The 25,341-nt window shown below is 42.7% G+C and overlaps 1 protein-coding gene across 1 annotated transcript in view; it reads left to right on the forward strand.

The window, feature by feature from the left end:
* PRKDC (protein kinase, DNA-activated, catalytic subunit) overlaps positions 1 to 25,341 on the forward strand; it is a 172,306-nt gene that overhangs the window by 6,986 nt on the left and 139,979 nt on the right. The window contains exons 4-18 of the mRNA XM_045004443.1: positions 1,281 to 1,355; positions 2,429 to 2,537; positions 4,164 to 4,276; positions 4,751 to 4,850; positions 5,437 to 5,492; positions 5,589 to 5,619; positions 8,882 to 9,039; positions 9,284 to 9,430; positions 10,351 to 10,515; positions 14,881 to 15,049; positions 16,130 to 16,179; positions 22,212 to 22,349; positions 22,850 to 22,999; positions 23,454 to 23,569; positions 24,465 to 24,624. Coding sequence (XP_044860378.1) covers positions 1,281 to 1,355; positions 2,429 to 2,537; positions 4,164 to 4,276; positions 4,751 to 4,850; positions 5,437 to 5,492; positions 5,589 to 5,619; positions 8,882 to 9,039; positions 9,284 to 9,430; positions 10,351 to 10,515; positions 14,881 to 15,049; positions 16,130 to 16,179; positions 22,212 to 22,349; positions 22,850 to 22,999; positions 23,454 to 23,569; positions 24,465 to 24,624 — 1,737 coding nt within the window. The remainder of the gene's footprint in view (positions 1 to 1,280; positions 1,356 to 2,428; positions 2,538 to 4,163; positions 4,277 to 4,750; positions 4,851 to 5,436; positions 5,493 to 5,588; positions 5,620 to 8,881; positions 9,040 to 9,283; positions 9,431 to 10,350; positions 10,516 to 14,880; positions 15,050 to 16,129; positions 16,180 to 22,211; positions 22,350 to 22,849; positions 23,000 to 23,453; positions 23,570 to 24,464; positions 24,625 to 25,341) is intronic.

Genomic DNA, 25,341 nt, shown 5'->3' on the forward strand with positions numbered 1-25,341 from the left:
CAGCAGGGTTAGAATATATTTTTCTCTCTCTCTCTCTCTCTCAAAAAAAAAAAGGTAGTTGCTGGGTTTGGGGTGTGTGTGTGTTTGTTTGTTTTTTTGTAACATTCTATCAGTGAAATATTTGATTTAAAATAACAATATTTTGATTTCTTCTGCTCCAGTTTGTAACCTTTGAAGTGACTTTTTTAAGGCCTGTTTTTTTCAAAGGAGTTGAGTACCTGTAGAACTTTGAAGTCAGTGGGTACTGTGGGTGCTCATGATTTCTGAAAATGTGTCTCTTAGGGTATGTCTACACTGCAGTTAAAAACCCATGGCTGGTCCATGCTAGCTGACTTGGGTTTGTGGGGCTCAGACTAAGGGCTGTTTAATAGCGGTGTAGACATTCAGTCTCTGGCTAGAGCAGGGGTCTCCAAAGTGGGGTATGTGCACCCCAGAGGGTGTGCAAGAGGATCCTTGGGGGTGCGCGGCAGCAGGAGCGCTTTTTTTTGCTTTGGCAGTTCGGGCAGGAGTCCAAGCGGCTTTTTTTTTTTTTTTGCTTCAGCAAAAACGGTAGAACCCGCACGGCAGGGGGTGCGTACTCAAAAAATTTTTACTGATGGGGTGCGTGACTGAAAAGTTTGGAGACCACTGGGCTAGAGCCCAGACTTGAGGATCCTGTGAGGTGGAAGGGTCCCAGGGCTTGGGCTGCAGCCTGAGTTGGAATGTCTACACCACAATTAAACAACACCGTAGTCAGAGGCCCGCACGCCCAAGTCAACTGGCACAGGCCAGCTGCGGATGTGTAATTGCAGTGTAGACTACCCGAAGAGTCTAAACTGCTCAGTAGTATCCATTTAACTGCAGGTGTTTGTGCCATTGTACTTTTTGAGCTCGTGGTAATAGCCTCCTGCTTAAAAGGAAAAGTGACTAGTAACAGATGATTTGCTGCATGGGGTCCTTTTATTCTAGAATTTGCTTCCATCTAGGTTTACTGAAACTTGGATTCGCTAATTTTTAGGACACAGTGCAAAACCAATCTTTTCTTTTGGGTTTGGTTGAGGGATGTGGGGTAGTCATGTGATGGGTAAGTATTGCTGTTTTCTGGGTGAATGTTTATTCTAGTCTGCATTGACTTTGTATGAGAAGCTGTGTATTTTTATTCTTGGGTTTTGTACATTTTAAATGTAAAATATCTAAAATCATTGGGGAAAGGTATTTTAAAGAAATATCTTAAATTATTTAAATATTTTTAAATCTTCCATCCTGTTGTTAATCATTATGATCTATTTTTTCCAACCTAGCTAACTTGTATTAGCGTTTACACAAAAGAAAAGGCTGCAAAATGTAAAATCCCAGCTCTGGAGCTTCTCATTAAGGTAAAACATAATTTACAGTTCATTATTTCTAAGCCTAGAGACTTTTGAGTTATGCCATGGCTGGTGTTGAATGCAACAAACTCAAAAAGTCTACCATAACAAGGGAGGTTTGGTGGTTTAATTCTGTAGGAGGAGTATTAAAAAGATATTTTTCTGCCCACGAATTAGTCCTAATCTCCTTTGACCGAATTGCTTAATTAAAGATGCCATCCCTTAATTTGTGTTGGAAGACATCTTGGATTTTGAGGGCAATCACAGAGTGCATCTTTATTCCCAATTTAATTGCTGTTCTTTAAAGCAACACTGTCAACTTAAAAATCACACTTCTGTTTGAAAATATTAATTTGTTACAGATAACAACTAAGATAATACAACTGAAAGATATTTGAGGCGCAAACTAGTTTTATATATATATTTTTAAGTTTACTTAGTGCATATGATAGCTTTTTGTATATCATAATTTTTACTGTTTTCCTTGTATAGTGCATTATGCCCTGATCCTGCAAACACTTATGCATGTGCTTAACTTTACATATGGCAGTAGTCCTTTTGAAATTAATTCTTCTGTGGTTTGAGTGGGCCTTACAGCAACAGGGAGAGAAACATTTTTAAAACTAGGTAAACATGCTTATGAAACTGCAGACATTAACAGGTGCCATATCCTAAAACTAATTATACCTCATTTTTTTAAAACTGATTATATTTTTAATTGAGGTGCCCTTTTGACCTAAAATTACAGCCAAAATATGTACAAGGAACATAGGAAGTTAGAAAAATAGGTGTGAACTACATATACAATAGGATGAGCACATGATTTGCATGAGGAAAACACAACAAAACCAATATTTATTGTATAGAAAGTAGCTTGTCTTTACCTACATCTTATACGATCAGAAGACATATCAACCACCTTTAACTTAATCCGCTAAACCAGTGGGGCTACTTGTGCTTAAAGTTAGGTGTGCAGCTAAGTATCTTTATTACTTGGGGGGGCCTTATTTACCTGGGTCCAAGTGGAAACAAATAGAATAGTTGTTTTTCCTCATTTGTGGGTATCTTGTATATATTTCCAGTTACTTCAAAATTTACGGTCTTCCTTTCTCATGGAAGAATTGAAAGTTGGAGAGATCTTTAACAAATTTTATGGGGAACTTGCTGCACGAAGTAAAGTGCCTGACACAGGTGAGCCTTATCTTTTCTAGCAACATTATTACTTATTTTATTTACTATCTTTTAGTATAGTAGAACCTCAGAGTTATGACCACCAGAGTTACAAACTGACTGGTCAACCACCCATGTCATTTGCAACTGGAAGTACACAATCAGGCAACAGTAGAGACCCCCCCCCCCCCCCGAAAGCAAATACAGTACAGTACTGGATGAAACGTAAACTATTAAAAAAAAAAAAAGGGATAGTTTAAAAAAAAAAAGATTTGACAAGGTAAGGAAACAGTTTCTGTGCTTGTTTCATTTAAATTCAGATGGTTAAGAGCAGAAATTTTCTTCTTCATAGAAGAGTTTCAAAGCTGTATTAAGTCAGTGTTCAGTTGTAAACTTTTGAAAGATCAGCCATAACATTTTGTTCAGAGTTACAACCAGCCTCCATTCCCAAGGTGTTCATAACGCTAAGATTCTACTGTATTAATATCTTGATGGATTTTTTTCCGACAGTAATGTGGGTAAGACGGGAGAAGCTAGGACTTGATTTAAAATAAAAACAGTACTTCAAAAACAGTCTTTAATGAATAAACATACATTACATACAGTACTAGTAGTAAGACTGCTCGGTTGGGAGTTGGGAAATTATGTATAAATGCATTTGACATTAGTGAATAGGGAAATCATTAAATGTTACTATTTAGTATACTGGCTCTAAATACTAGTCAGCTGTCCATATGCTTTGTAAGACCAATAAAACAATATCATCATCATCATCCTCTCTGGAATAAGTGTCCTCAGAAATATTGACTGTCACATATGGTAGAGCTAGGTAGGGGTTTTCTGCTCAGCCCTTGTATGGTCCAGCGCCATGTTAACAACATTCCACTTACATCAGTGAGGTTTTGCCCACACAGAGCTCATGACAAGGGTCTTAGGCTATATTCAGGGCCGGCTCCAGGCACCAGCCAAGCAAGCTCGTGCTTGGGGCGGCATTCCGGCGAATCCTAGGGCGGCACGGCTGCCCTATTGTTTTTTTTTTTTTACTGTGCCTCCAGGTCCGGCCGTCCTGCACCCTGGGGTTTGGTTTTTTTTTTTTTTTTTTTTTGCTTTGCCTCCGGGTCCGGCTGCCCTGCGCCTCCCTTTTTTTTTTTTTTTTTTTTGCTTTTGCTTGGGGCGGCAAAAAAGTCAGAGCTGGCCCTGGCTATATTTATATTAATGATGCATTGTTTTTAAACTTTCACTGCTGCACTCAACTCTTCATTAGGGACTTAGAATGTCAAGGTGCTGAGCACCCTGTTTTCTCAAATCCCATTGATTTCAGTCTGAGTTGAGGGTATGTGGCACCTCACAGGATTGAGCCCTATAATTTAGTATTTAAAACTAGTGGTTTGAATAACTTGAATAAATTAATCTTCACTATATGAACTGGTAATTAATTTCAAATCCAAGCATGGAAGAACATGTATGTATGAAAGCATTGTTTTACTCTTTCGTTTGCCGGTCATCATGCCAAGATACCACTAGCCTTAACTGCCTAGATAGGTGGATGGACAGACACACTGACTTTATTATAATGGTGTCTAACGACTGTATCTCATGCCACAGAGATCTCAAAGTAAGTGATGTATATATTGATATTTTTTTTAGTACTGGAAAAATTATATGAGCTCCTTGGAGTCTTGGGAGAAGTCCAACCTAGTGACATGGTTGACAACTCTGAGAAATTATTCCGAGCTTTCTTGGGTGAGCTCAAAACACAGGTATGATTGGAACCTCTTGTAGGACTCTGTCAATCGCTTTTCTCTGGTGGGTGTTGTGGGTGTTGAATTGCCATTCATGCCAAGATTGTTGGATACTTCATTTAACCAGATAATTATAAAACACAGTTTGAACAATTTTATTGTTAATAGCAGTTGAGTGTTTGTTTTCTCTGGTTACAGGGTCTTTGGTAGGTTACAGGTGGCGGGGAGACCTAGTGGCCATTAGCTGAGTAATGTGGGGAGGGGAGAGGGAAGAGCATGATCATCATCAGCCTTAGTGCTCTGCATAGGGGATGTGATTTCCATTAGAGGCCAGTTTCTTATTTGGACTCTAGTAAGCTGCAGAACTTCATTGCACTGTTTGGTTCAGAAGGTTGGCATCATAGCTATGCCTTACCAAGGTCCTCACTTGTTTGTTTCTATCTTACTCTTCTAATTTAAGCATAATATTTTCTTTAAAACTTTTATTTTCAGATGACCTCAGCAACAAGAGAGCCCAAACTACCAGTAGTAGCAGGGTGTCTGAAAGGACTGACTGCGCTTATGTATAACTTTACTAAATCCATGGATGAAGGTGCAATCTTCTTTTTAAATATATATAAAGACATTTTGACTGTTTTACACCCGACAGGGAGCAGCTGTTCATCTGGTCTCAAGATTCACTCTTTTATAGATAAGAATGGATACAAGCAGTTGTGCATTCTGAGTGAATTTCCCCCCATTGGCAGAAGGCCTGCTCATGCAAGGCCCTTCATGCCCAAGCACCCTTCGGGTGCCCCAGTACGTAGGACAGTGTGGTCAGAGTGGTTGCATAGAGTGGGAAATTGAAGTGCTATTTATCCAGGAAGTACTGGGCAGCTGTACAACCCCAATTGAAAGTTTGAACATTCTTATTCATAATTATACACAGGCACATTTACACTAGCATACCCATGTTGTTTAAAGAGTGGTTTTTCAGCAAGTCAAACAGAGAAGTATATTTAAAACAAAAATTTTAGAAGCATCCTTAGGGAGAGTTTCCCTTCCTTTAAGAGTGTGATATTTTGAAGACCTTTAAATATTGTCTCTTCATGTCCATAACAAGATAATTGTATCTTGCCGTTTTGACACTCTCAGAGGTGCCCTTAGTGAAATGTTTCATTATTGTTGTTATCCTACAGATCCCCACACTTCAAAGGAGATTTTTGATTATGCAGTGAAGGCGATCAATCCACAGGTAGAATTTTTGATGAGTATCTTCCAAGTGTGCATTCTTCTACATATATTAGTTCTGAAGAGCAAGTCATTTATGGTGAACCTTTTATTTTTACAGGTTGACCTAAAGCGATATGCAGTACCTTTAGGTAAGATTTTATTTTACAACTGTTTGCAGTGCTGTGGATACCAGCATATCTTGGAGGAGACATGTTTCCTCCTCTGCTTATTCCCTTCAAAGAATACAGCATATTCTGCATTCTAGGCTAGAAGAGTGGAGTGAGAGAGTGTGCCTTTGTGATCTAAGGAGTTGAAAATGGAGTAGTTGGCTGAACAAAGCAAATTCTAATACTCAGCTCCAACACTGCATCCAACACTTAACTTAATGGCATTTCTCTTTCTGTAATGTGACAATTTTTGAATGCCATATCCAATGTGTCCCAAAATTTCAGGGAATGTTCTAGGCATCTGTGCATACACAGGATAAAATCCAGATTTAATGAGTAGCTATGTCATGCCTGCCCTCTAACCTGGGGTGTCCTTTACTGCTTTGCTGGTATAGCCTCCTGTTTGAATTGTTCACAAACAACTTCCGGATAACTTGGCACCCCAAATGGAATTTTTCCAGGCACTTCAATTAAAACACATTGGATTAGATTAAACCAGGGGTTTTCAAACTGGGGGTAGGGACCCGACAAGGGGTCGCGAGGTTATTACATGGGGAATCGCGAGTTGTCAACCTCCACTCCAAATCCCGCTTTGCCTCCAGCATTTATAATGGTGTTAAATATATATTAAAAAGTGTTTTATAATTTATAAGCACTCAGAGGCTTGCTATGTGAAAGGGGTCACCAGTAAAAAAGTTTGAGAGCCACTGGATTAAACAATAAAACAAGTTTATTAACTACAGAGAGAGATTTTAAGTGAGGTACAAGTAATGAGGTGTAAAAATCAGAATTGGTTACAAGAAAATAAAATTAAAACACTACAGGTTCCTATGGTATCAGATTCAAGCAAGGTTTCTCTCACCACACACTCTCAGTAGTCTTACTGACCAAAGTTCCTAGGCCAGGACCTCTTCTCCAGATCAGTGGCTGCTTCCTTTGTTCCTTTTGGTGTAGTGAATTGATGAACAGAGCGAGGAGTGCCTTGGGCTGTCTGTCCCTCATTTTTATAGTATCCGTCGTCCTCTTGAAGTACATTTCCACCTGAGATTCAGGGGATAGAAAGTCTGTGTAGGAAAAGCTGTTCACTGCTGCTTTTCCTCACTTGTCTGAGGTTTCTTTGTCTGCCCTTCCTGCTTGATGATTCTGTTTACTGCTTAAATGCAAATAAAGCAGAGCACACATTCCTTTGTTTGACACAGACCTGTTTTCCAACTTCTGCTGTGGTTTGGAATGTGTGTTAATACCATTATACAGAGACAATGCAACACATTTTATCAGGACACTATTGACCAGCAAATTATGAGTTTTCAGATGATACCTCACAAAGCATACTTTGTACAAAGATTATTATGAGTGTGTGTAAGGTGTGGACACAGAACGTACATTTTTTGGGGGAAGGTCTAGGACTGGGGTCACCCTGCAGTATAACCAAGGCTGGTAAGTGAGTTGCATGCTGAAGGCTGTTTGTCAGCAGTCCAGACTGGAGGCTACAGCAACAAAGCAATGTAAAGGATAGAGGTTAGAGGGCAGGGGTGACACAGCTACTCATTAGACTGGATTGTACCCTAGGTATGTCACAGCATCTGTGGGCAGAAGTCTATTGATTTTGGTGAAAATGGGGAACATAGAGTCCAAGCAACAGGTTAGCTAAGTCTTCCATATAACAATATTGTCATCTCAGCTCTGCCCATCCTCCCAATAGTGTTTAAAATGCTCCAGAGACCGGGACAGTGGGGAGCGCACACAGCCCCTGGCATGGGAAAAAATGAGAAATGAGGAGCAGATAGAGCCCCTGGCATGGGAGGTGTATGGAAGTGGGTTATGCAGAGCCCCTGCCCTGGTGGAGAAAGGGAGGAAGTGGGGAATTGAGGGATGTCACAGCATTCCCAGTGTATGGGGGAGAATGGGAGGTCTCCCCTCCCCTGGCATGGATGGCATGGGGAAGAATGGAAGATCCTGGTAGGGGGAAAAAGGAAGAGCATGGGGAGCAAAGGAAGGACTGGGGGGCACACAATTCTGGGCAGGGAGAGAACAGGGGACCAGAGTGTGTGTGTGGGGGGAATATGGGGCCCCTGGTTTGGGGGGAGATTGGATGAAACTGGTATGGAGTGAAGGGAGGAGGCGGGGAGGTTTGCGGAGCCTCTGAAATACAGGGGGATGGAAGGTAGCATATAGGCAACTGTGAGGGAGAATGGAGGGATCTAAAGAACCTTTGGGAAGCAAAAAAGTGTGTGACCCTCTAGTAAAGGTGGTGTAGGTTGACTAGATCATGGGTTCTCAGACTGAGGGCTGCGACTCCTCACTGGGGGTTTGTGACCATCCTGTATTTCCTATGTTGCTAAATGTGAGGTGGTTGGGGGGGGGGCATAGGGGTGCCATTGTTCCTGCCTACATCCCAGCTAAATGGAAGAGGGGCCTCTGGCATGTCTCCTGGCATGGAAAAGGCTGAAACTCACTGGCCTAGATGAAGTAAAGTTCTCATTCATAATATCTGGAGTCCCTCCTACCACCAACAGTAAAATACAAGCAGCAAAGAGTCCTGTGGCACCTTATAGACTAACAGACGTATTGGAACATGAGCTTTCGTGGGTGACTACCCACTTCGTCACATGCATCTGACGAAGTGGGTATTCTCCCACGAAAGCTCATGCTCGAATATGTCTGTTAGTCTATAAGGTGCCACATGACTCTTAGTCTGGATCTGTAAAAGCAGCAAACAGCTACTCCTCTGATACTTGAGTAAAATACAAACCACTGAAAGGGACTGCTGCTTCCCATAGCTGTATCTATACTAGGATAAAAGCAGGAAGGTTGTTTTCAGTTATGAGCTCATATGTAGAGTTAAGCAAATGTGTAAATATAGATGTTTTAATAATCAGAAATACAATTTAGTCAGGAGACATCAGAGACTTCCCGTTGGCCTAATGTAAACTTCTAGAGCAGGGGTTCTCAGACTTTTGTACTGGTGACCCCTTTCACATACCAAGCCTCTGAGTGTGATCCCCCTCCCCCCAATACATTAAAAACACTTCTTTATATAATTAACACCATTATAAATGCTGGACAAAGCGGGGTTTGGGGTAGAGGCTGACAGCTCGTGACACCCCCCCCCCCCGTAATAATCTCGCAACCCCCTGAGGGTCCTGACCCCCAGTTTGAAAACCTCTGTTCTAGAGCATGGTCAGTTTTCAGAAACTGAAACACAAATCTGCATTTTACTGATAATTGTGGTTTTGAATTACAGCTGGCTTACATTTGTTCAGTATGCATGCTGCTCAGTTTGGCACCTTCCTTCTGGACAACTATATCTCACTCTTTGAAGTACTGTCCAAGTGGTGTGGCCACACAAATGCAGAGCTGAAGAAAGGCGGTCATTCAGCCCTAGATTCGTTCCTTAAACAGGTACTGCTAATTTACATAAGAACTCCAAGACTTTATCAAGGAATTAGAGTTCTCAAAACACTAGTAGAGTGTGGAGACTGTTCATATATATATATTTATGCACAATGGTCCTACATAAATAATAATAATCTCTTATCTGATAAGGTGGTATAGATTTTCTTAAGGTTTTCTTTTACTTTATTTTCACTTTGGTTATTTTCTAGTTTCTGGAAATCCATAATTGTTTGTTTGTGTAAATCTGCAGATTTCTCTAATGGTGGCTAAAGATGCAGAAATGCACAAGAGCAAGCTGCAGTTCTTCATGGAGCAGTTCTACGGTATCATCAGAAAAATGGATTCGAGCAATAAGGAGTTGTCCATTGCCATTCGTGGATATGGGCTTTTTGCTGCGGTATGGCAAGCTTACTCTGACAAAACAGTGTATTGGATGGGTTTAATGTTACAATTAGGAAGCCATTCGTCTTACATGTTTGTTTTGATTGGCAGAGTCTGTTATGCAGGGAATGCCTCCCCCCCAATCCCAGTTGTTTCTGAGTTGAGTTTTATAAAAGAAATCAACTGTATAGTCAGACCCCTGCATTTTGACTTAAAGTAATCACGAAAGGCTTAGTGAACTCCCACTGAATTCACCTGGAAGACTTGCAGGATCGGGCTCTAGAGCATTATAGCTTTTCTCCTTAATACATGACTTTAGACATTAAAAACACCCTTTCCACTGTCAGAATTTTGGCCACATTAATTCAACTTAGGCTTATCTTGTTCTGCTTGGATACGAAATCTACAGCCTTGGCAGGTATTAAAAGTTGGAGTTGTTGCATCTATGGGCTGAAAATAAAACCTTTTTGCCACTATATAATTCACTTTTTTCCTTCCTCTCTCTTAACTGGGAGTGCTGGACAGGGTTTACTCTGGAATCTCAACAGTGCTTCTCCTGATTGGCCAGTGTGGGTTGCTATGAGTAACATGTTGCTACCATCTTCCCCCGTGGAGCAAGAGCCACCTAAATTCTTAGCTCCTCAGGTTGGGTTGGAAAAGTATTGTAACTGAAAGCTCAAGATCAGATTATTAATACAGTTGCAATAAATTATAAAGCAAGGTCACTTTGTTTACTAGCACTTAAATGTTGAACAACATGGGAAAAAAATTATTCAAATGTATTATCAGGTTCCTGTAAATTTTCAAAAAGTAGTTTTTATCTGAACCCAGCTGTGGAGATTTTTTTGTTTTGTTTTTTTGTTAAGTATTGCAGCATTCTCGTGTTTAACGTTAATACTAATTATTGAAGTGATACTTTACTTTCTCTCATTAAAGCCTTGTAAAGCTATAAATTCTAAGGATGTTGACTTCATGTACATTGAGCTCCTGCAGCGCTGTAAACAAATGTATCTCACGGAGGCGGAGACAGCAGATGAACATGTGTATCAGCTACCCAGTTTCCTTCAGTCCATTGCAAGTGTTATATTCCACATAGATACAGTAAGTGGAATATTTAAAGCATCAGTGAGTTATATTGTACCTTTAGAGCCATATATGGATCTGTTAAGGATGCTGTCATAAACAGATAGTTAAGGGTTAATGTCTCTTTTACCTGTAAAGGGTTAAGAAGCTCAGTAAACCTGGCTGACACCTGACCAGAGAACCAATAAGGGGACAAGATACTTTCAAATCTTGGTGGAGGGAAGTCTTTGTTTTGTGCTCTTTGTTTTGGGGGTTGTTTGCTCTTGGGACTAAGAGGAACCAGACGTCAATCCAGGCTCTCCAAATCTTTCTGAATCAGTCTCTCATGTTTCAAACTTGTAAGTAGCACAGGCAAGGCGTGTTAGTCTTATGTTTGTTTTCTCAACCTGTAAATGTTCCTTTTTGCTGAGAGGATTTTACCTCTGTTTGCTGTAACTTTGAACCTAAGGCTAGAGGAGGGGTTCCTCTGGCTCATAAGAATCTGATTACCCTGTGAAATATTTTCCATCCTGATTTTACAGAGATGATTTTTACCTTTCTTTTTCTTTAATTAAAAGTTTTATTTTTAAGAACTTGATTGATTTTTTTTTCTTTCTTGTTTTAAGATCCCAGGGAATTGGGTCTGGACTCACCAGGAGTTGGTGGGGGAAAGGAGGGGAGGAATGGTTAATTTCTCCTAGTGTTAAGATCCAAGGGGTTGGATCGGTATCACCAGGAACTTGGTGGAAAAGCCTTAAGGCTATCCAGGGAGGGGAAAGTTTTGGAGGGACAGGGAGTGTGCCAGACACTGGAATTCTGGCTGGTGGCAGTGTTACCGGATCTAAGCTTGTAATTAAGCTTAGAAGTGTCCATGCAGGTCCCCTCATCTGTACCCTAAAGTTCAGAGTGGGGGAGGAACCTTGACAGATGCATTGAACTACAATAGATACTATGACAATTGGTGCATTATAGAACAAGCTCAGTAATCAGGAGTGAAATTTAAAAAAAAAATGTATCTGGATTAGGTCACTTGTGTTGAAATGGCAGGCATGGTGATGTCTGTTGTAAAGGGACATAATCAACTTAATAGCCACACTTCTTCTACATTTCTTTTAAAACACACTGTTGTATCAACCAGGCAAGGTACTAACAGCTTCAACAGGACTTTATTTTTACAGCGGAAACCTCTGTACCAAGATGTTACTGCACCCTCTGTAACTCTCACTCAGCCTCCTCAGCTCCTCCCCTCTCCTTCCTGTTTCCTGTCCTTTCAGACTCCCAACAGCCAGTGCTCCCAGTTCTAATAATTACAAGCACATCTAAACACTATACACACAGACTAGGTAAACACACAGACTAGATAAAACAATAAATAACCTTTATTGTTTAACTAGAGTTATTTTGTCTGGGTTTTTTTTGTTTGTTTTTGTGCATAAAACAGCACTTTATATACAGTCAACTTCACCTTTTTCCTATATAACCAATCATTTTCTTGTTTCAAGAAACAATCCGTCTTTCACACAACAATGGAAAGAGAAATGTTTCTCCAGTAGTACAGCACAGCTTTGTATCAGCTGTGTTTGTATCAGCCTACTGTCTTTATCTGCTCCCAGATTGATAAGTCTGATACTTAAAGTGCCACACTGAAGCCTGGTCTACACTAGGCGTTTAAACCGGTTTTAGGAGCGTAAAACCGATTTAACACCACAACCGTCCACACTAGGAGGCACCTTATATCGATTTTAATGGCTCTTTAAACCGGTTTCTGTACTCCTCCCTAACGAGAGGAGTAACGCTAGTATCGGTATTAACATATCGGATTAGGGTTAGTGTGGACGCTGATCGACGGTATTGGCCTCCGGGAGCTATCCCACAGTGCACCAGTGACCGCTCTGGACCGCAATCTGAACTCGGATGCAGTGGTCAGGTAGACAGGAAAAGCCCCGTGAACTTTTGAATATTTCCTGTTTGCCCAGCGTGGAGCTCCGATCAGCACGGGTGGCGATGCAGTCCGAAATCAAAATAAAAAAAGAGCTCCAGCACGCGGATGTGATCGCTGTAAGGGCAGGCAAATCCGTTCTATCAGCACTCCGTTACAGAAGATGAAATTCAGAATCCTTTTTAAAAAATCTCCAGACAGACGCCATAGCAGGGACTCAGCGCACTGCAGCGTGACAAGCGTAACGGAAAGCCAAAGAATCAGACTTGCATCTGAAGAAGTGGGTATTCACCCACGAAAGCTCATGCTGCAAAACGTCTGTTAGTCTATAAGGTGCCACAGGATTCTTTGCTGCTTTTAAAGAATCAAATGGACGCTCATGGACTGGAGGACTGAAGCTATCCCACAGTTCCTGCAGCCTCCGAAAAGTATTTGCATTCTTGGCTGAGCTCCAAATGCTTCTAGGGTCAAACACAGTGTCCGCGGTGGGTCAGGGCATAGCTTGGCAATCTACTCACCCCCCCACCCACCCACCCCCAGAAGCGAAAGGGAAAACAATCCTCTGACTCTTTTACATGTCACCCTATCTTTACTGAATGCTGCAGATAGACACGATGCTGCAGCCGTCAACACCAACATCCTCACTCCCCCCCTGCCATGGGTGGCTGATGGTACAAAAGGACTGGTAACCGTCCTCGTCATCAGCCTATTGGCACATGGGGCAGTAACCATGCTGACTAGCATCCGTCAGGTCGATCAAGGGCGCCTGGCCCTAATTTTTTCTGGTGGATGGTGCAATATGGCTGGTAACCATCGTCATCATAGCAACAGGGGGCTGAGCTCCATCAGCCCCCACCCTTCATGTGTAAAGAAAAGATTCAGTTGCCCCTGGACTAGCAGAGGGATGCTGGGCTTCTCTCCTACACACTTCTTAATGTCCTGTCTGGACTATCATAGCAGCTGGAGGCTGCCTTCCACTCATTTCTCACTAACAAGTCACCATGTCTTATTCCTGCATTCTTTATTACTTCATCACACAAGTGGGGGGACAATGCTACGGTAGCCCAGAAAGGCTGGGGGAATAACGGAATTAACAGGTGGGGTTGTTACAGGAGCACCCCCTGTGAATAGCATACAGATCATAATTTCTGCAGGATCTGACACAGAGCAGCTGTGCTCTCTGGTTCTATGATACAGTGGTTATCTAGTACACTTGCCTATATTCTAGGCAGGACTGATTCTATTTTTAGATACCAAAAAGGAGGGATTGACTCAGGGAGTCATTCCCAATTTTGGCTTTTGCGCCCCTGGCTAAGAGCAGCCAGAGGCACTTATGACAGCAGCAAATGGTACAAAAGGACTGGTAGCCATGATCATCTTAGTTCCAATTTATGGAAGGGTTGGATGGTGCAATATGGCTAGTAACCATCTCTGCTGTCATGCAAAAGCAAAAGCATGCTTCTGTGTAGCGCTGCTGAATCGCCTCTGTGAGCGGCATCTAGTACACATACGGTGAGAGTCACAAAAGGCAAAACAAGCTCCATGATTGCCATGCTATGGCATCTGCCAGGGCAATCCAGGGGAAAAAGGCGCAAAATGCTTGTCTGCCGTTGCTTTCCCAGAGGAAGGAGTGACTAACGACATTTACCCAGAACCACCCGCGACAATGATTTTTGCCCCATCAGGCACTGGGATCTCAACCCGGAAGTTCCAAGGGGCGGGGGAGGCTGCGGGAACTATGTGATAGCTAGGGAATAGCTACCCACAGTGCAACGCTCCAGAAGCCGACGCTAGCCTCGGACCGCGGACGCACACCACCGAATTAATGTGCTTAGTGTGGCCGCGCGCAATCGATTTTATAAAATCTGTTTTACAAAACCGGTTTATGCAAATTCGGAATAGTCCCGTAGTGTAGACGTACCCTGAGAAGGGTAAGTGAGTCTACATGGACTCCTTTGTGTTTCTGGAGTGTGTGTTTTTGAATGAGGGCTTCCTGATCATTGGCCATAGGTTGGGAATAAGATGAGCTGTACTTGAATGCCCTGGTTTCAGATGCATAAAAACAGATAAGGCTTCTGGTTTGTGGGTGCTTTTGTATGAATGAAGCTCTCACTTTATATTCATAATAATAAGAAATTTATTATGATTGTGTCTGCTAACACTTGCCTTCACTCAGAAACTGTCTTTCTGTTTCCTGGGACATAATGTGGCCCCAGGAAGCTTTCATTAACTCCTATCTGTCTGTCTTGATGTTTTAAACTCTGTCCACATAGAGTGGCTTGCTAAGTCCTTTCTTTTACCAGTAGATAAAAGAGAGTAGATAATTTTGTAACATTTCTCTCCTTTTACCTTTTGTTGGGAATTGCCTCTTATTTGGGAAGATTTTCATAATTTCCTGAGTGGTAGTGAAGTTATAATCATTGCTTTTACGGGACACTTTTTTTTCCTGCTCTTATTTTGTTTAGATTCCTGAAGTGTACACTCCAGTTCTTGAACGTCTAATTGTGGTGCAGATAAATAGTTTTCCACAGTACAGTGCAAAAATGCAATCGGCCTGTTGCAAATCCATAGTAAAGATTTTCCTAGCCTTGGCAGGAAAGGGACCAGTTCTCTGGAGTTTCATCAGCACGGTGGGTGAGTATGTGTTACTGACTCCTGATTTTTTCCATCTACAATGATAAACCAGTTGTAAGATAAGTCTGTGGAATATTTATCTGAGATAGTCTCATTGATAATGGCCATTTTGGAAGCAACCTGAGGACTCCCACTCTCCAGGAGAGGGTTTGAGGTGCGGATTGCATTACACTTGAACATCCTCTACTAGCTCACTCTACAAATGAGTAGCAACCTTGTATGAGAACTTGACGATGATGTACACAAAAGGGTAAATGAAACAATAGTACCTTAAAAATACAGAGGTAGCTGTTACTGCTCTTGGTCAGATGCATTAGGTTGAGGGGGACTCTACCAACAAAACTAAAAAGTCCCTGTTTCGCATTTGCAAAATTCTTAAAGTTTATATTAAAAAAAAAAAAATGTGTACACCTGTTTAGGTCTGGGAGCACTCTCGTGGTTGATGCTATTGTAGACTCTACCAGAAATACATAATGATGAGTTCTTTGCTTTATGGAACATATTAATGGTATAAAATAAAGTTGTAAACTTGTGATGTTGTTGACATACAATCCTGTGAACATAAGTGTCTCTCAATGCTTATAAAGTTGCCAAGATTTCCCAGCACCCCCTAATTTTATATTAATTGCAAGTCTTTTTTCTTATTACATTGGGGTTTATTAATTTTCTGTTTAGTAACTGATCCCGTGATGTATTGAGTACCCACAGTATTATACTCTAACACAAGTCCTGACTCCATGCTCAGTGAAGTCCATTGGGCGTTTTCTCATTTACTGCAATGGGCATTAGATCAAGTACTCAATTCTGAGTACAACTAGCATCAGACCTGGAGAAGGGGTGAGGCAGTGCTGACAAAATGTCATGTGGAGGCAGTACAAAATTTTTTTCCTGTGGGAGATCTTGAAATTAGAGTCCACTTCTGGCTGTGCTTGCCAATTGATAAAACTTCCTCTCCCCTCTATTTTTAAAACCCAAATTCTATCACAATGCCAGAAATAAAAAGTTATGCACAGCTTTCTTTTAATGAATCATTTGGATGATGTGCCTTTGAAATCTGTTCAGATAAATTTTTTCTTTCAGTGCATCAGGGGTTAGTCAGAGTCTGCTCCAAGCCTATCACCTTCTCAAGGGTAAGTTAATTACTGGAAGTGTGTTTGATTTAAACAATGCAAAAGGCAGAGACTGCTGTATATAGTTATCAGAGCTGTAAAGTAGGAATAACCTTTTGGGAGTCAGCTGATTGTTCTTTAGCCATCTATGATGTTTGTTACCAAAAAGATGCAAATAAACTGGTAGCTTTAAAAACAAATCAACGATCTTGTGTGATAGTTTTGCATACTACTTAATGAATGAAAAGCCCTGTAAGCTGTTGTTCTTCTTTGAGTGCTTGTTCATGTCCATTCCAATCAGGTGTGCACGATAGCTGGAGGAGTTTTCCTGTAGCAGTCTCTGTTGGGTCAGCCTGGGCACCCTCTGGAGTTGTCTTCATGGTGCTCAATAGGGAGCCCTGCTGACCTGCCACCCCCTCAGTTCCTTCTTACTGCCAGTGATGGTTAGCTGGAACATCTCATAGCCCTGGTTTAGCAAGTGCCTTTTTCTCTGTTTTTGTATATAGTTCTCACCCCCTAGGACACGAGGTGCTGGCTGGCACCGCCATAGCCCTGGCACTGGAAGACAATCGAGTGTTGCAGAAGTTACTGCACCGGGTTGCCCAGAGTCTGGGCATCAAGGCAGAGGAGGTAGTAGAGGACTCTGATCCCATGGTGGATATCCTTGCGCTCTCTGGCCCTTCCTGTATTACCCTATCGCTCATAAGATCTATTGTGAACACCACGAAAACCCTGTGACTGAACCCAGCTTCATTGCCACCCACTGCCAAGCACAATGAACGGCAATATTTTGTGCCCTCTATGGGTTATGAACATCTTTATTCCCACCCGCAACCTGATTCTTTTGTTATGGATGCTGCTAATCAGCGCTGCTAATCAAGACCCCTCCCCCAAAAACAGGGAGGCTAAAAAATGCGACCTTATTGGGAGGAAGGTCTATTCCACGGGTGGATTGCAGCTCCGTGTTTCCAACCAACAGATCATTGTCAGCCGGTACTCTTTTAATACCTCTATGGAGAAATTTGCAGAGCTGCTCCGCCTAGACTCCCGTGACAAGTTTTTTGCCTTGTTTAAGGAGGGCAAGCTAATCTCCCTAGCTTCCCTCCAGGCTCCACTGGACAGTGCTGATGCAGCCATGAGAGTCATGGCTACAGGTCTCTGGTCTCCCATGCGAGGTCCAGCAGACCATACAGGACCTCCCTTCGATGGTATGACTCTGTTTTTGGAGAAGACCGATAAAAGGCTACACAGCCTAAAAGACTCGAGCCACCCTCAAATCCTTGGGCCTACACACTCCCGCCACCCAGCAGAAGCATTTCAGGCCTCAACCTCCTCCGCGGTTCTACCAGTAGAACTGACAGGACAGCTCCCGGAGGAGGAATAGGAACAACGGAGCCCAGGGCTCTGGGCCAACCCAAACCACCTTCCGGCCCCAAACCAGTCTTTTGAAGGTGTGGTCAAGTACGGCGCACCAGAACAAAACCTGGATCTATCCCGCCTTATTTTTTCCTCCCAACTGTCCCCTTTCTACTGTGCATGGTCCCGTATCACTTCTGACCGCTGGGTGCTCCACATGGTAGAGAGGGGATATTCCATCCAGTTCCATTCCCTTTCACACCCTTCCCCATCCTTCTTCAGGACCCCTCTCACAAGCAACTCCTTATACAGGAGGTGCACTCACTCCTTTCGCTAGGGGCAGTGGAAGAGGTTCCTCAGGAGCAGAAGAGCAAGGGTTTCTGTTCTCGGTATTTCCTAATACTGAAAGCCAAGGGTGGGCTCAGGCCCATACTAGACCTGCGAGAACTCAACAAATTCATGAAGAAGCTCAAGTTCTGCATGGTCACTTGGTCTTCATCATCCCTTTATTGGATCCAGGAGACTGGTATGCCGCCCTCGACTTGAGGGATGCATACTTTCACATAGCAATAACTCTGTCCCACGGAAAATACCTCAGGTTTGTGGTGAACAGTACCCACTACCAGTTCACAGTCCTCCCGTTCGGCCTTTCAGTGGCGCCTCGTGTTTTTATGACATGCATGGCGGTTGTGGCTGCGTTCCTGCACAGACAGTAGGTACAGGTGTTCCCGTACCTCGACGACTGGCTCATCAAGAGCCGCTCCAGGTCTCAAGTGGAGGCAGAAGCCAACTTCATAAGAGCAATGTTCGATGAACTGGGCCTTCTTCTGAATGAGGAAAAATCAGCACTGTCCCCAGTTCAGAGGGTAGAGTTTATAGGGGCAGTACTGGGCTCGATACAAGCCAGGGCATACCTCCTGGAAGCAAGGTTTCAGTCCCTCGGTGACATCATACGAGGTCTGAGGCAGTTCCCCACCACCACAGCAAGGAATTGCCTGAAACTCCTGGGACACATGGTGGCTTGTACATACGTAGTACAGCATGCCAGACTCAGACTTCGACTTCTTCAGTTGTGGCTAGCGTTAGTGTGTCAGTCAGTCCGGGACAGCTTGGACAGGATCTTAACCCTGCCTTGCCCTATACTCTACTTGCTCCGCTGGTGGCTCAACCCACAGATAGTATGTGCAAGGGTCCCCTTCACCAGCTCTCAGCCGTCCCTCTTGCTAGTGATGGATGCGTCAGCCTTGGGATGGGGAGCACATTTGGGAGAACTCAGAACACAAGCCTCTGGTCTCAGGCGGAACTCGCTCTCCACATCCATGTCAGAGAGCTGGGAGCGGTCCGCCTGGCATGCTATACTTTCCAAGCCTACTCGATAGGGAGATGCGTATCAGTTATGACAGACAACGCCACGGCAATGTTCTATATCAACAAACGGGTGCACGTTCCTGTCACCTGTGCCAGGAAGCCCTCATGTTGTGGGACTTTCTGTAACAAGCACTTGACACATCTGCATGCATCATACCTCCCCAGAGTACAGAATGAGTTGGCGAACTATCTCAACAGGTTGTTCCGCAGCCACGAGTGGTCCCTTCACCTGGACGTGGCGAACTCAATCTTCCATCAGTGAGGCTTTCCCCAGATAGACCTGTTCGCCACATGACACAACAGGAAGTGCCAGCAGTTTTTCTCCTCTTGAATTACAGTCCGGGTTCCATTGCAGATGTGTTCCTCCTCCAGTGGGGATGCTATCTCCTATATGCGTTTCCGCCCATTCCACTTGTTCACAAGGTACTCCTCAAGATTCGGAGGGAACGAACTTCAGTGATAGTGATAGCTCCAGCCTGGCCCTGCCAGAACTGGTACACATCACTCCTGGAAATGTCCGTGGAAGCTTCAGTCATCTTGTTGCTCTTTCCGGACTTACTAACTCAGGATCACGGCCGTCTTCAACACCCGAACATCAAGTCGCTGCACCTCATGGCTTGGAAGCTCCATGGCTGAACTCGATAGAGCTTTCTTGCTCGAACCCAGTTAGACAAGTCGTCCTTGGCAGTAGGAAGCCTTCTACCTTGCCAAGTGGAAGAGATTTTCAGTCTGGTCGGTGCAGCACTGTTCATCCCCGACACTTGCCTCCGTGCCACTTACATTGGACTGTCTCCTCCATCTCAAGGAGCAGGGGCTGTCCATGTCGTCAGTAAGGGTTCATTTGGCCGCCATCTCTGCCTTTCACCCAGGAGCAGAGGGCTGATCGGTCTTTGCTAACCCTATGGTTAGTAGCTTCCTTTAAGGTTTTGACATACTATACCCGCAGGTCTGACAGCAGGTCCTAGCTTGAGACCTCAGTCTGGTCCTTTCCAGACTCACGGGTCCACCCTTTGAACCTTTGACGACACGCTCCTTGCTCTCTCTCATATAAAGTAGCGTTTCTGGTAGCGATAACCTCAGCCAGAAGGGTGTCTGAGCTCAACACCCCTGACATCAGAGCCCCCTTACACTGTGTTCTGTAAGGAGAAAGTTCATCTCAGACCCCACCTGGCTTTCTTCCCAAAGATTTCCTCTCAGTTTCACATCAACCAGGACATCTTCCTCCCAGTATTCCATCCTAAGCCTCATTTGAGCGTCAGGGAGCAAAGGCTTCACTCATTGAATATCCGCAGAGCACTAGCCTTCTACATTGGGAGAACAAAGTCATTCTGAAAGTTGGTCCAGTTATTTGTGGCAGTTGCGGACAGGTCTTCCTGTCTCCTCTCAGTGAATATAGTCATGTATCACATCTGCATCTGTGAGTGCTACAACCTGGCGAAGGGCTCTGGCCTCTTCAGTGGCATTCCTGGCACAGGTTCTCACCCAGGAAGTCTGCAGAGCAGCATACACATTTTCACCATGTGCTATGTGATCACCCAGCATACCAGAGATGATGCGGCCTTTGAAAGAGCAGTGCTCCAATCAGTGGATGACTCTGACCCCGCCTCCTGAACTTGGCCTTGTGAGTCACTTGATTGGAATGGTCATGAACAAGCACTCGAAGAAAAAACTTACTCATCTTCTCGTAACCGTTCTTTGAGAGATCCATTTCAATACCCACCCTCCTACCCCTTTGTCAGGGTAGCTGTCAAGAAGGAACTTAGAGGGTGGCAGATCAGCAGGGCTCTATATTAAGCGCGATGACGGCGTGACTCCAGAGGGTGCCCAGGCCGACCCAATGGGAGGCTGGTATGGGAAAAATTTTCTGGCTACCATGCACATGCGCGCGCACACCTGATTGGAATGGACATGGACAACACCTCTTGAACAACAGTTACGAGAAGGTGAGTAATTGGTTTTTTTTCATATGATAGCACTTGAAAAGATAGCAAGAAAGGGTGCCCTGCACCTCTTAAACTCTTTTGTTGCTTAGATTGGTCATCTCAAACTAGATTGTAACTAATCATTGAGACTTCATTCCATGTTAGTAAACATCATAGAAATGCCAGAGGATAAATCTAACTGAGCATGTAACAGGGCCAGACACTTTTCAGGCACTCCTTTATGACTTGGGTGGCTCTATAGCGCCCTGCCTCAGTTTCCTCTTCTGCTACATCACCCTTAAAGTCCACACAATCCAAATATTCAATGCATTCCCCTTCTGGAGTCTCATTTATTAAAACCTGCACAGTATGTTGCAAACTCAAACTACAGAGAGCTTGTCTATACGAACATTTAGTTGGTGCCAAACTGTTGCATACTCACCTGCTGTGTACTAAATCTCTGCTCCTGTTTTAAAATGGGGTGTAGATTGAATTGCTCTAGGGCACTTTCAGTGTGTGGCAGTAGGGTCTACACAGAGAGGTAGGCAGTGGAAAGCTAATGCAAGGTAGATTTACACCCCAGCTTGTGGTGAACTAAGTGTTTGTGTAGACAAGGCCAGAGTCTTTGCCCTAGTCCCAAGCTGGGCACAGGCCTGCCTCCCTAGGGTCTGTCTTCCCTTCAGAGTTATTATACTCTCCTCCCTTCTTGTGTCAGGAGCTCCCTGGGTTGTAATCAAATAGAGCCTTTTTTACTGCCTGCAGCACTCTCCTACAGCTGGTCTCTCAGGCCAGCTGCAGCTTCCCAGGCTTCTGTCATGCCTGGCACTTCTAGTCTGGGCCTAGCAGGAGTGTTTATGTTCCCACTTGAGCTCCTTTCTCCAGGGACTACCCCAGGAGTCTGTACTTTCCTTCCTTCTCCTATCACATGACCTCATGATCTCACTCATTGTTACCCACCTGGGGAGGTGAGCTGATCTTCTCAAAGGTGAGGCTGAGGCCCCATTTCCTCTTAAAGAGGTGGGCCAGCCACCCTGTGATAGAACACTTGCCTTGTGAAGGAATTTTAAAATGTAACAGTTATTCTCTTACACTGCATTGAATCAGAATCTCTCTAAACTAACAAATTACCTGAAGAAAAAATGAAATGGAGGTCCAGCACATACACTGGAGAATTGTATAAGCTGCTAGTTGTACTCTGCTATCTCCAGCATGGTAAAACCAGGAAGTTGTCTGTTTCAGTCGTCTGATCTAAAAGTGACTTCCAGTTACTTATCTTAGCCTCTCTTGAGACTTCTTCTCTTTCTAAGGGAAATATGTAGCCAAGTCTATTGTAGGTAGTTTCACATGCAATGTATTGTACAGTTATTTAAAAATAATAACGTATTGCTCTATTGCACTGCCCTGTAGGAGATTTTTGGGAAAGACGTTTCTAAATTGGAAGAGCCCACAGCAGCTGGAGAGGTCAGAACTGGGAAATGGAAAGTACCTACGTATAAGGACTATCTGGATCTTTTTAGAAGCCTATTGAACTGTGACACAATGAAGGTAAAAACCCACTTAATGCTGAGACCCAACAAGGAAAAAGTTGAACTCCTTGATTTTTTTGTTACATTTATTCAATTAATCCAATATTATTGTTTGAGTCAAGTTTATTGCTCTTGAAAGCAAGTAACTAACATTGCTGGCTAACACCTGGCCTTGTACAGCCATATATTGTGTAGACTGTCTTGCTTGGTTCTGCTAAAGAATCCTAATCCTATCCTGTTCTTATCTCAGCTATGCCGACCTTAGATTTCTTCCAGGCAGGCAGCCAATCATGCTGCAGTATAGTGGTTTAATTATATGGACTCTGAATGTGGGCTGAGAGTGCGACGGTTACATTAATTTAACAAAGATGAATTTGGCTTCCTGGGGTGAAAGGCTTCTGTACTAACCCACTGCACCACAATCCCCCAAAACTTTACAAGTTTAAAAATAAAGGAGAATATAAATTTCAGAAGAGCTCTTACATTGTTTTGAAGTTTATCCCTTTTTCTCCCACAAAGGAGTCCGTTTTGGCAGATGAAACCTTTCTGATTGCAAATTCACCGCTGCTTTCTCTGAACCGTTTGTTGTATGATGAACTTATAAAATCGATATTGAAGATTATTGAGAAGTTGGACTTGACAGTTCAGAAACTGAATGTTAGCGAACAGGTGAGGCCTGATATTTTGCAATAATTATCGTGATGAAAACCCCAAATCCCAGTCTTTTTGCTTTTCTTTCCATACAGCATAGCCCATGAAGGCTCCTTGAGTTAAAATTCATAATAGTCAAAATGTATTACATTTTATTTCTGGAAGCTATTTCCAAACTGCCATGATGGTTGTCTTCAAGACAGGCAAAATTCCCTCTTTAGCATCTTGAGATCTCATTATTTTTGTTTTTCTTAGTGCGTGAGTATTTTCAGTTATTACAAGTCAATGAATTACGTATGTCTGTTTTTAAAAAGACAGATTAACATGTAGCAAACTAGTGGGCATATTCTTTTTCCTGCCCTGTGGCTGACTGATAACATGGGTAAGTGTTGTCCCAATCTGTAATGCCCTCTCTGTTGAAGCACATATTACCGTTTTTTTTTTTCTCTCTTCCCTTCCTCCTCCCTCCCAGGATGAAAATGAAGCTGACAGTGCTTTGGTTGTTCCTACTTCTGATCCAGCTTCAAACCTTCAGCCAACTAAGCCTAAAGATTTTATAGCATTCGTTAACCTAGTAGAATTCTGCAGGTACTGCATGTTCTGTCATTTGAAAATTATGGAGTAGGTGCTGAGATAGTAAGATGCTATAGAAATGTTAACTATTAGTATTTAGTGTGATCATTTCCTCGTTTCTAGCCATATTTGAAGGCTGTTTAAAGTGCACAATGTCCAGAACACTAGTTGGAAGCCAGTAAGCACATTTTGAACATTTAGGTTGTGGGCGAAAATATCAGTACACTGAAACTGTATAGAAGATTTGCAGCAAATTCCAGGATACATGATGCCCTTAAAATTGAGTGAGGAATTAACTGTGTGACTGCTGCACTTTAGTGCTTTGTCATCCATATATTCTAAGTGCTTAGCTTCCGATTCTTAAACTTCAGAAATATATAGTTCAATATTAGAGGTTTTTGTCACCATTCTAGTACTCATTCACCTTCATTTTATTCAGACATGCTTGCCTATAATATCTGCAGCGTGTGTTAAAAATAGCATCTATAATTACACTAGTTATTGTAGGATATAATAATTGAGGATTTTCGGCTCTCATGCTTAAGGACATAAGATCTCCTTTAAAATATTACAGTATTTTACTGTGAAGGCCCCAAACTCTATAATATTGTAACTTGTAAGGGTTTAGGATCATTATTGTGGAAATATTGTAGTATATTCTTTATAAGGGTGATCACTGGATGGGGTCAGGAAGAAATGCTCCTTGTGCCCTGTTTAATGTTGTGTAATTAGGGGCAGTCTGGGAATTTTACTCCTTCCTCTTTAGTATCCTGTAACTGATTTATTTTCAAGATTGATAGTTGGTCTGTTGCATTATGGCAGTTCTGATGTTTTTCACTTTCAAGCGGGTATAAGAAAACCTCATTTCAGTTTATTTTGTTTGAATGTTCCCTATGCATTTATTTTACAGAGAAATTCTGCCAGAGAAGCATGTTGAATTTTTTGAACCATGGATGTATTCCTTTGGTTATGAGCTTATTATACAGTCAACACGGTTACCTCTTATTAGTGGATTCTACAAATTGCTCTCTGTTGCAATGAAAATTGCCAAGAAAATAAAATATTTTGAGGTGAGTACTCTCACTTGGGGCATTTCATGTTGTCTTTTAATGACTATGTAAGTTGAGATGTACTTGTACACAACTGAAAATATTTATTAGTTATTGTTCCGTATTTTACTTAACAAATTTTCAGTGCAAATTATGCCTTTTTGCAAAAAAAAAAAAAAAAAAAAAAAAAACCCTATTGGAAAGCTGAAATTAGGCTGAAAACTCAGCTTTTTAAAATATATCATCCATACGGGATTCCTTTCTGCTGGATCTTCGCTGCTAGTGTGAGATTAATAGAACTCACCTAGCACTTAAGGGTATTTGATGTTTAAGGTGACTGGCCAGATTCTGAGCTGATGTAAATTGACATAGATCCATTGGCTTCAAGGGAAGGAGGCTGATTTATACAAGCTAGGAAGATGATCCAGTAAATTCAGAGAAGCAGAATCACCAAGTAAATAAGTTACTCTTTCATTCTCTGAGTTTGTATCCTGTTGTGGGAGGAGGATTCATGTGCAAGGAAGCTTGTGGGCAAAGGAGGTCCTTCAATTCAATGTCTATCCTTAGAGCTGTGAGAGAGGGAAAATCACAGATCTTGAACCACCTACATAGAGAAGCTGTCCTTCTGCACTGCATGCCTTCTCCCACCAAAAATGGGAACATGGTTCATACAAAGAGCCTGGCTGTGCCTGCCTCTCCAAGAGCTTTAGAAGGAAAGAACCAGTTTTTCACAAAAGT

The sequence above is a fragment of the Mauremys mutica genome, chromosome 2, assembly GCF_020497125.1.
Source record: "Mauremys mutica isolate MM-2020 ecotype Southern chromosome 2, ASM2049712v1, whole genome shotgun sequence".
Classification (NCBI taxonomy): domain Eukaryota; kingdom Metazoa; phylum Chordata; order Testudines; family Geoemydidae; genus Mauremys; species Mauremys mutica.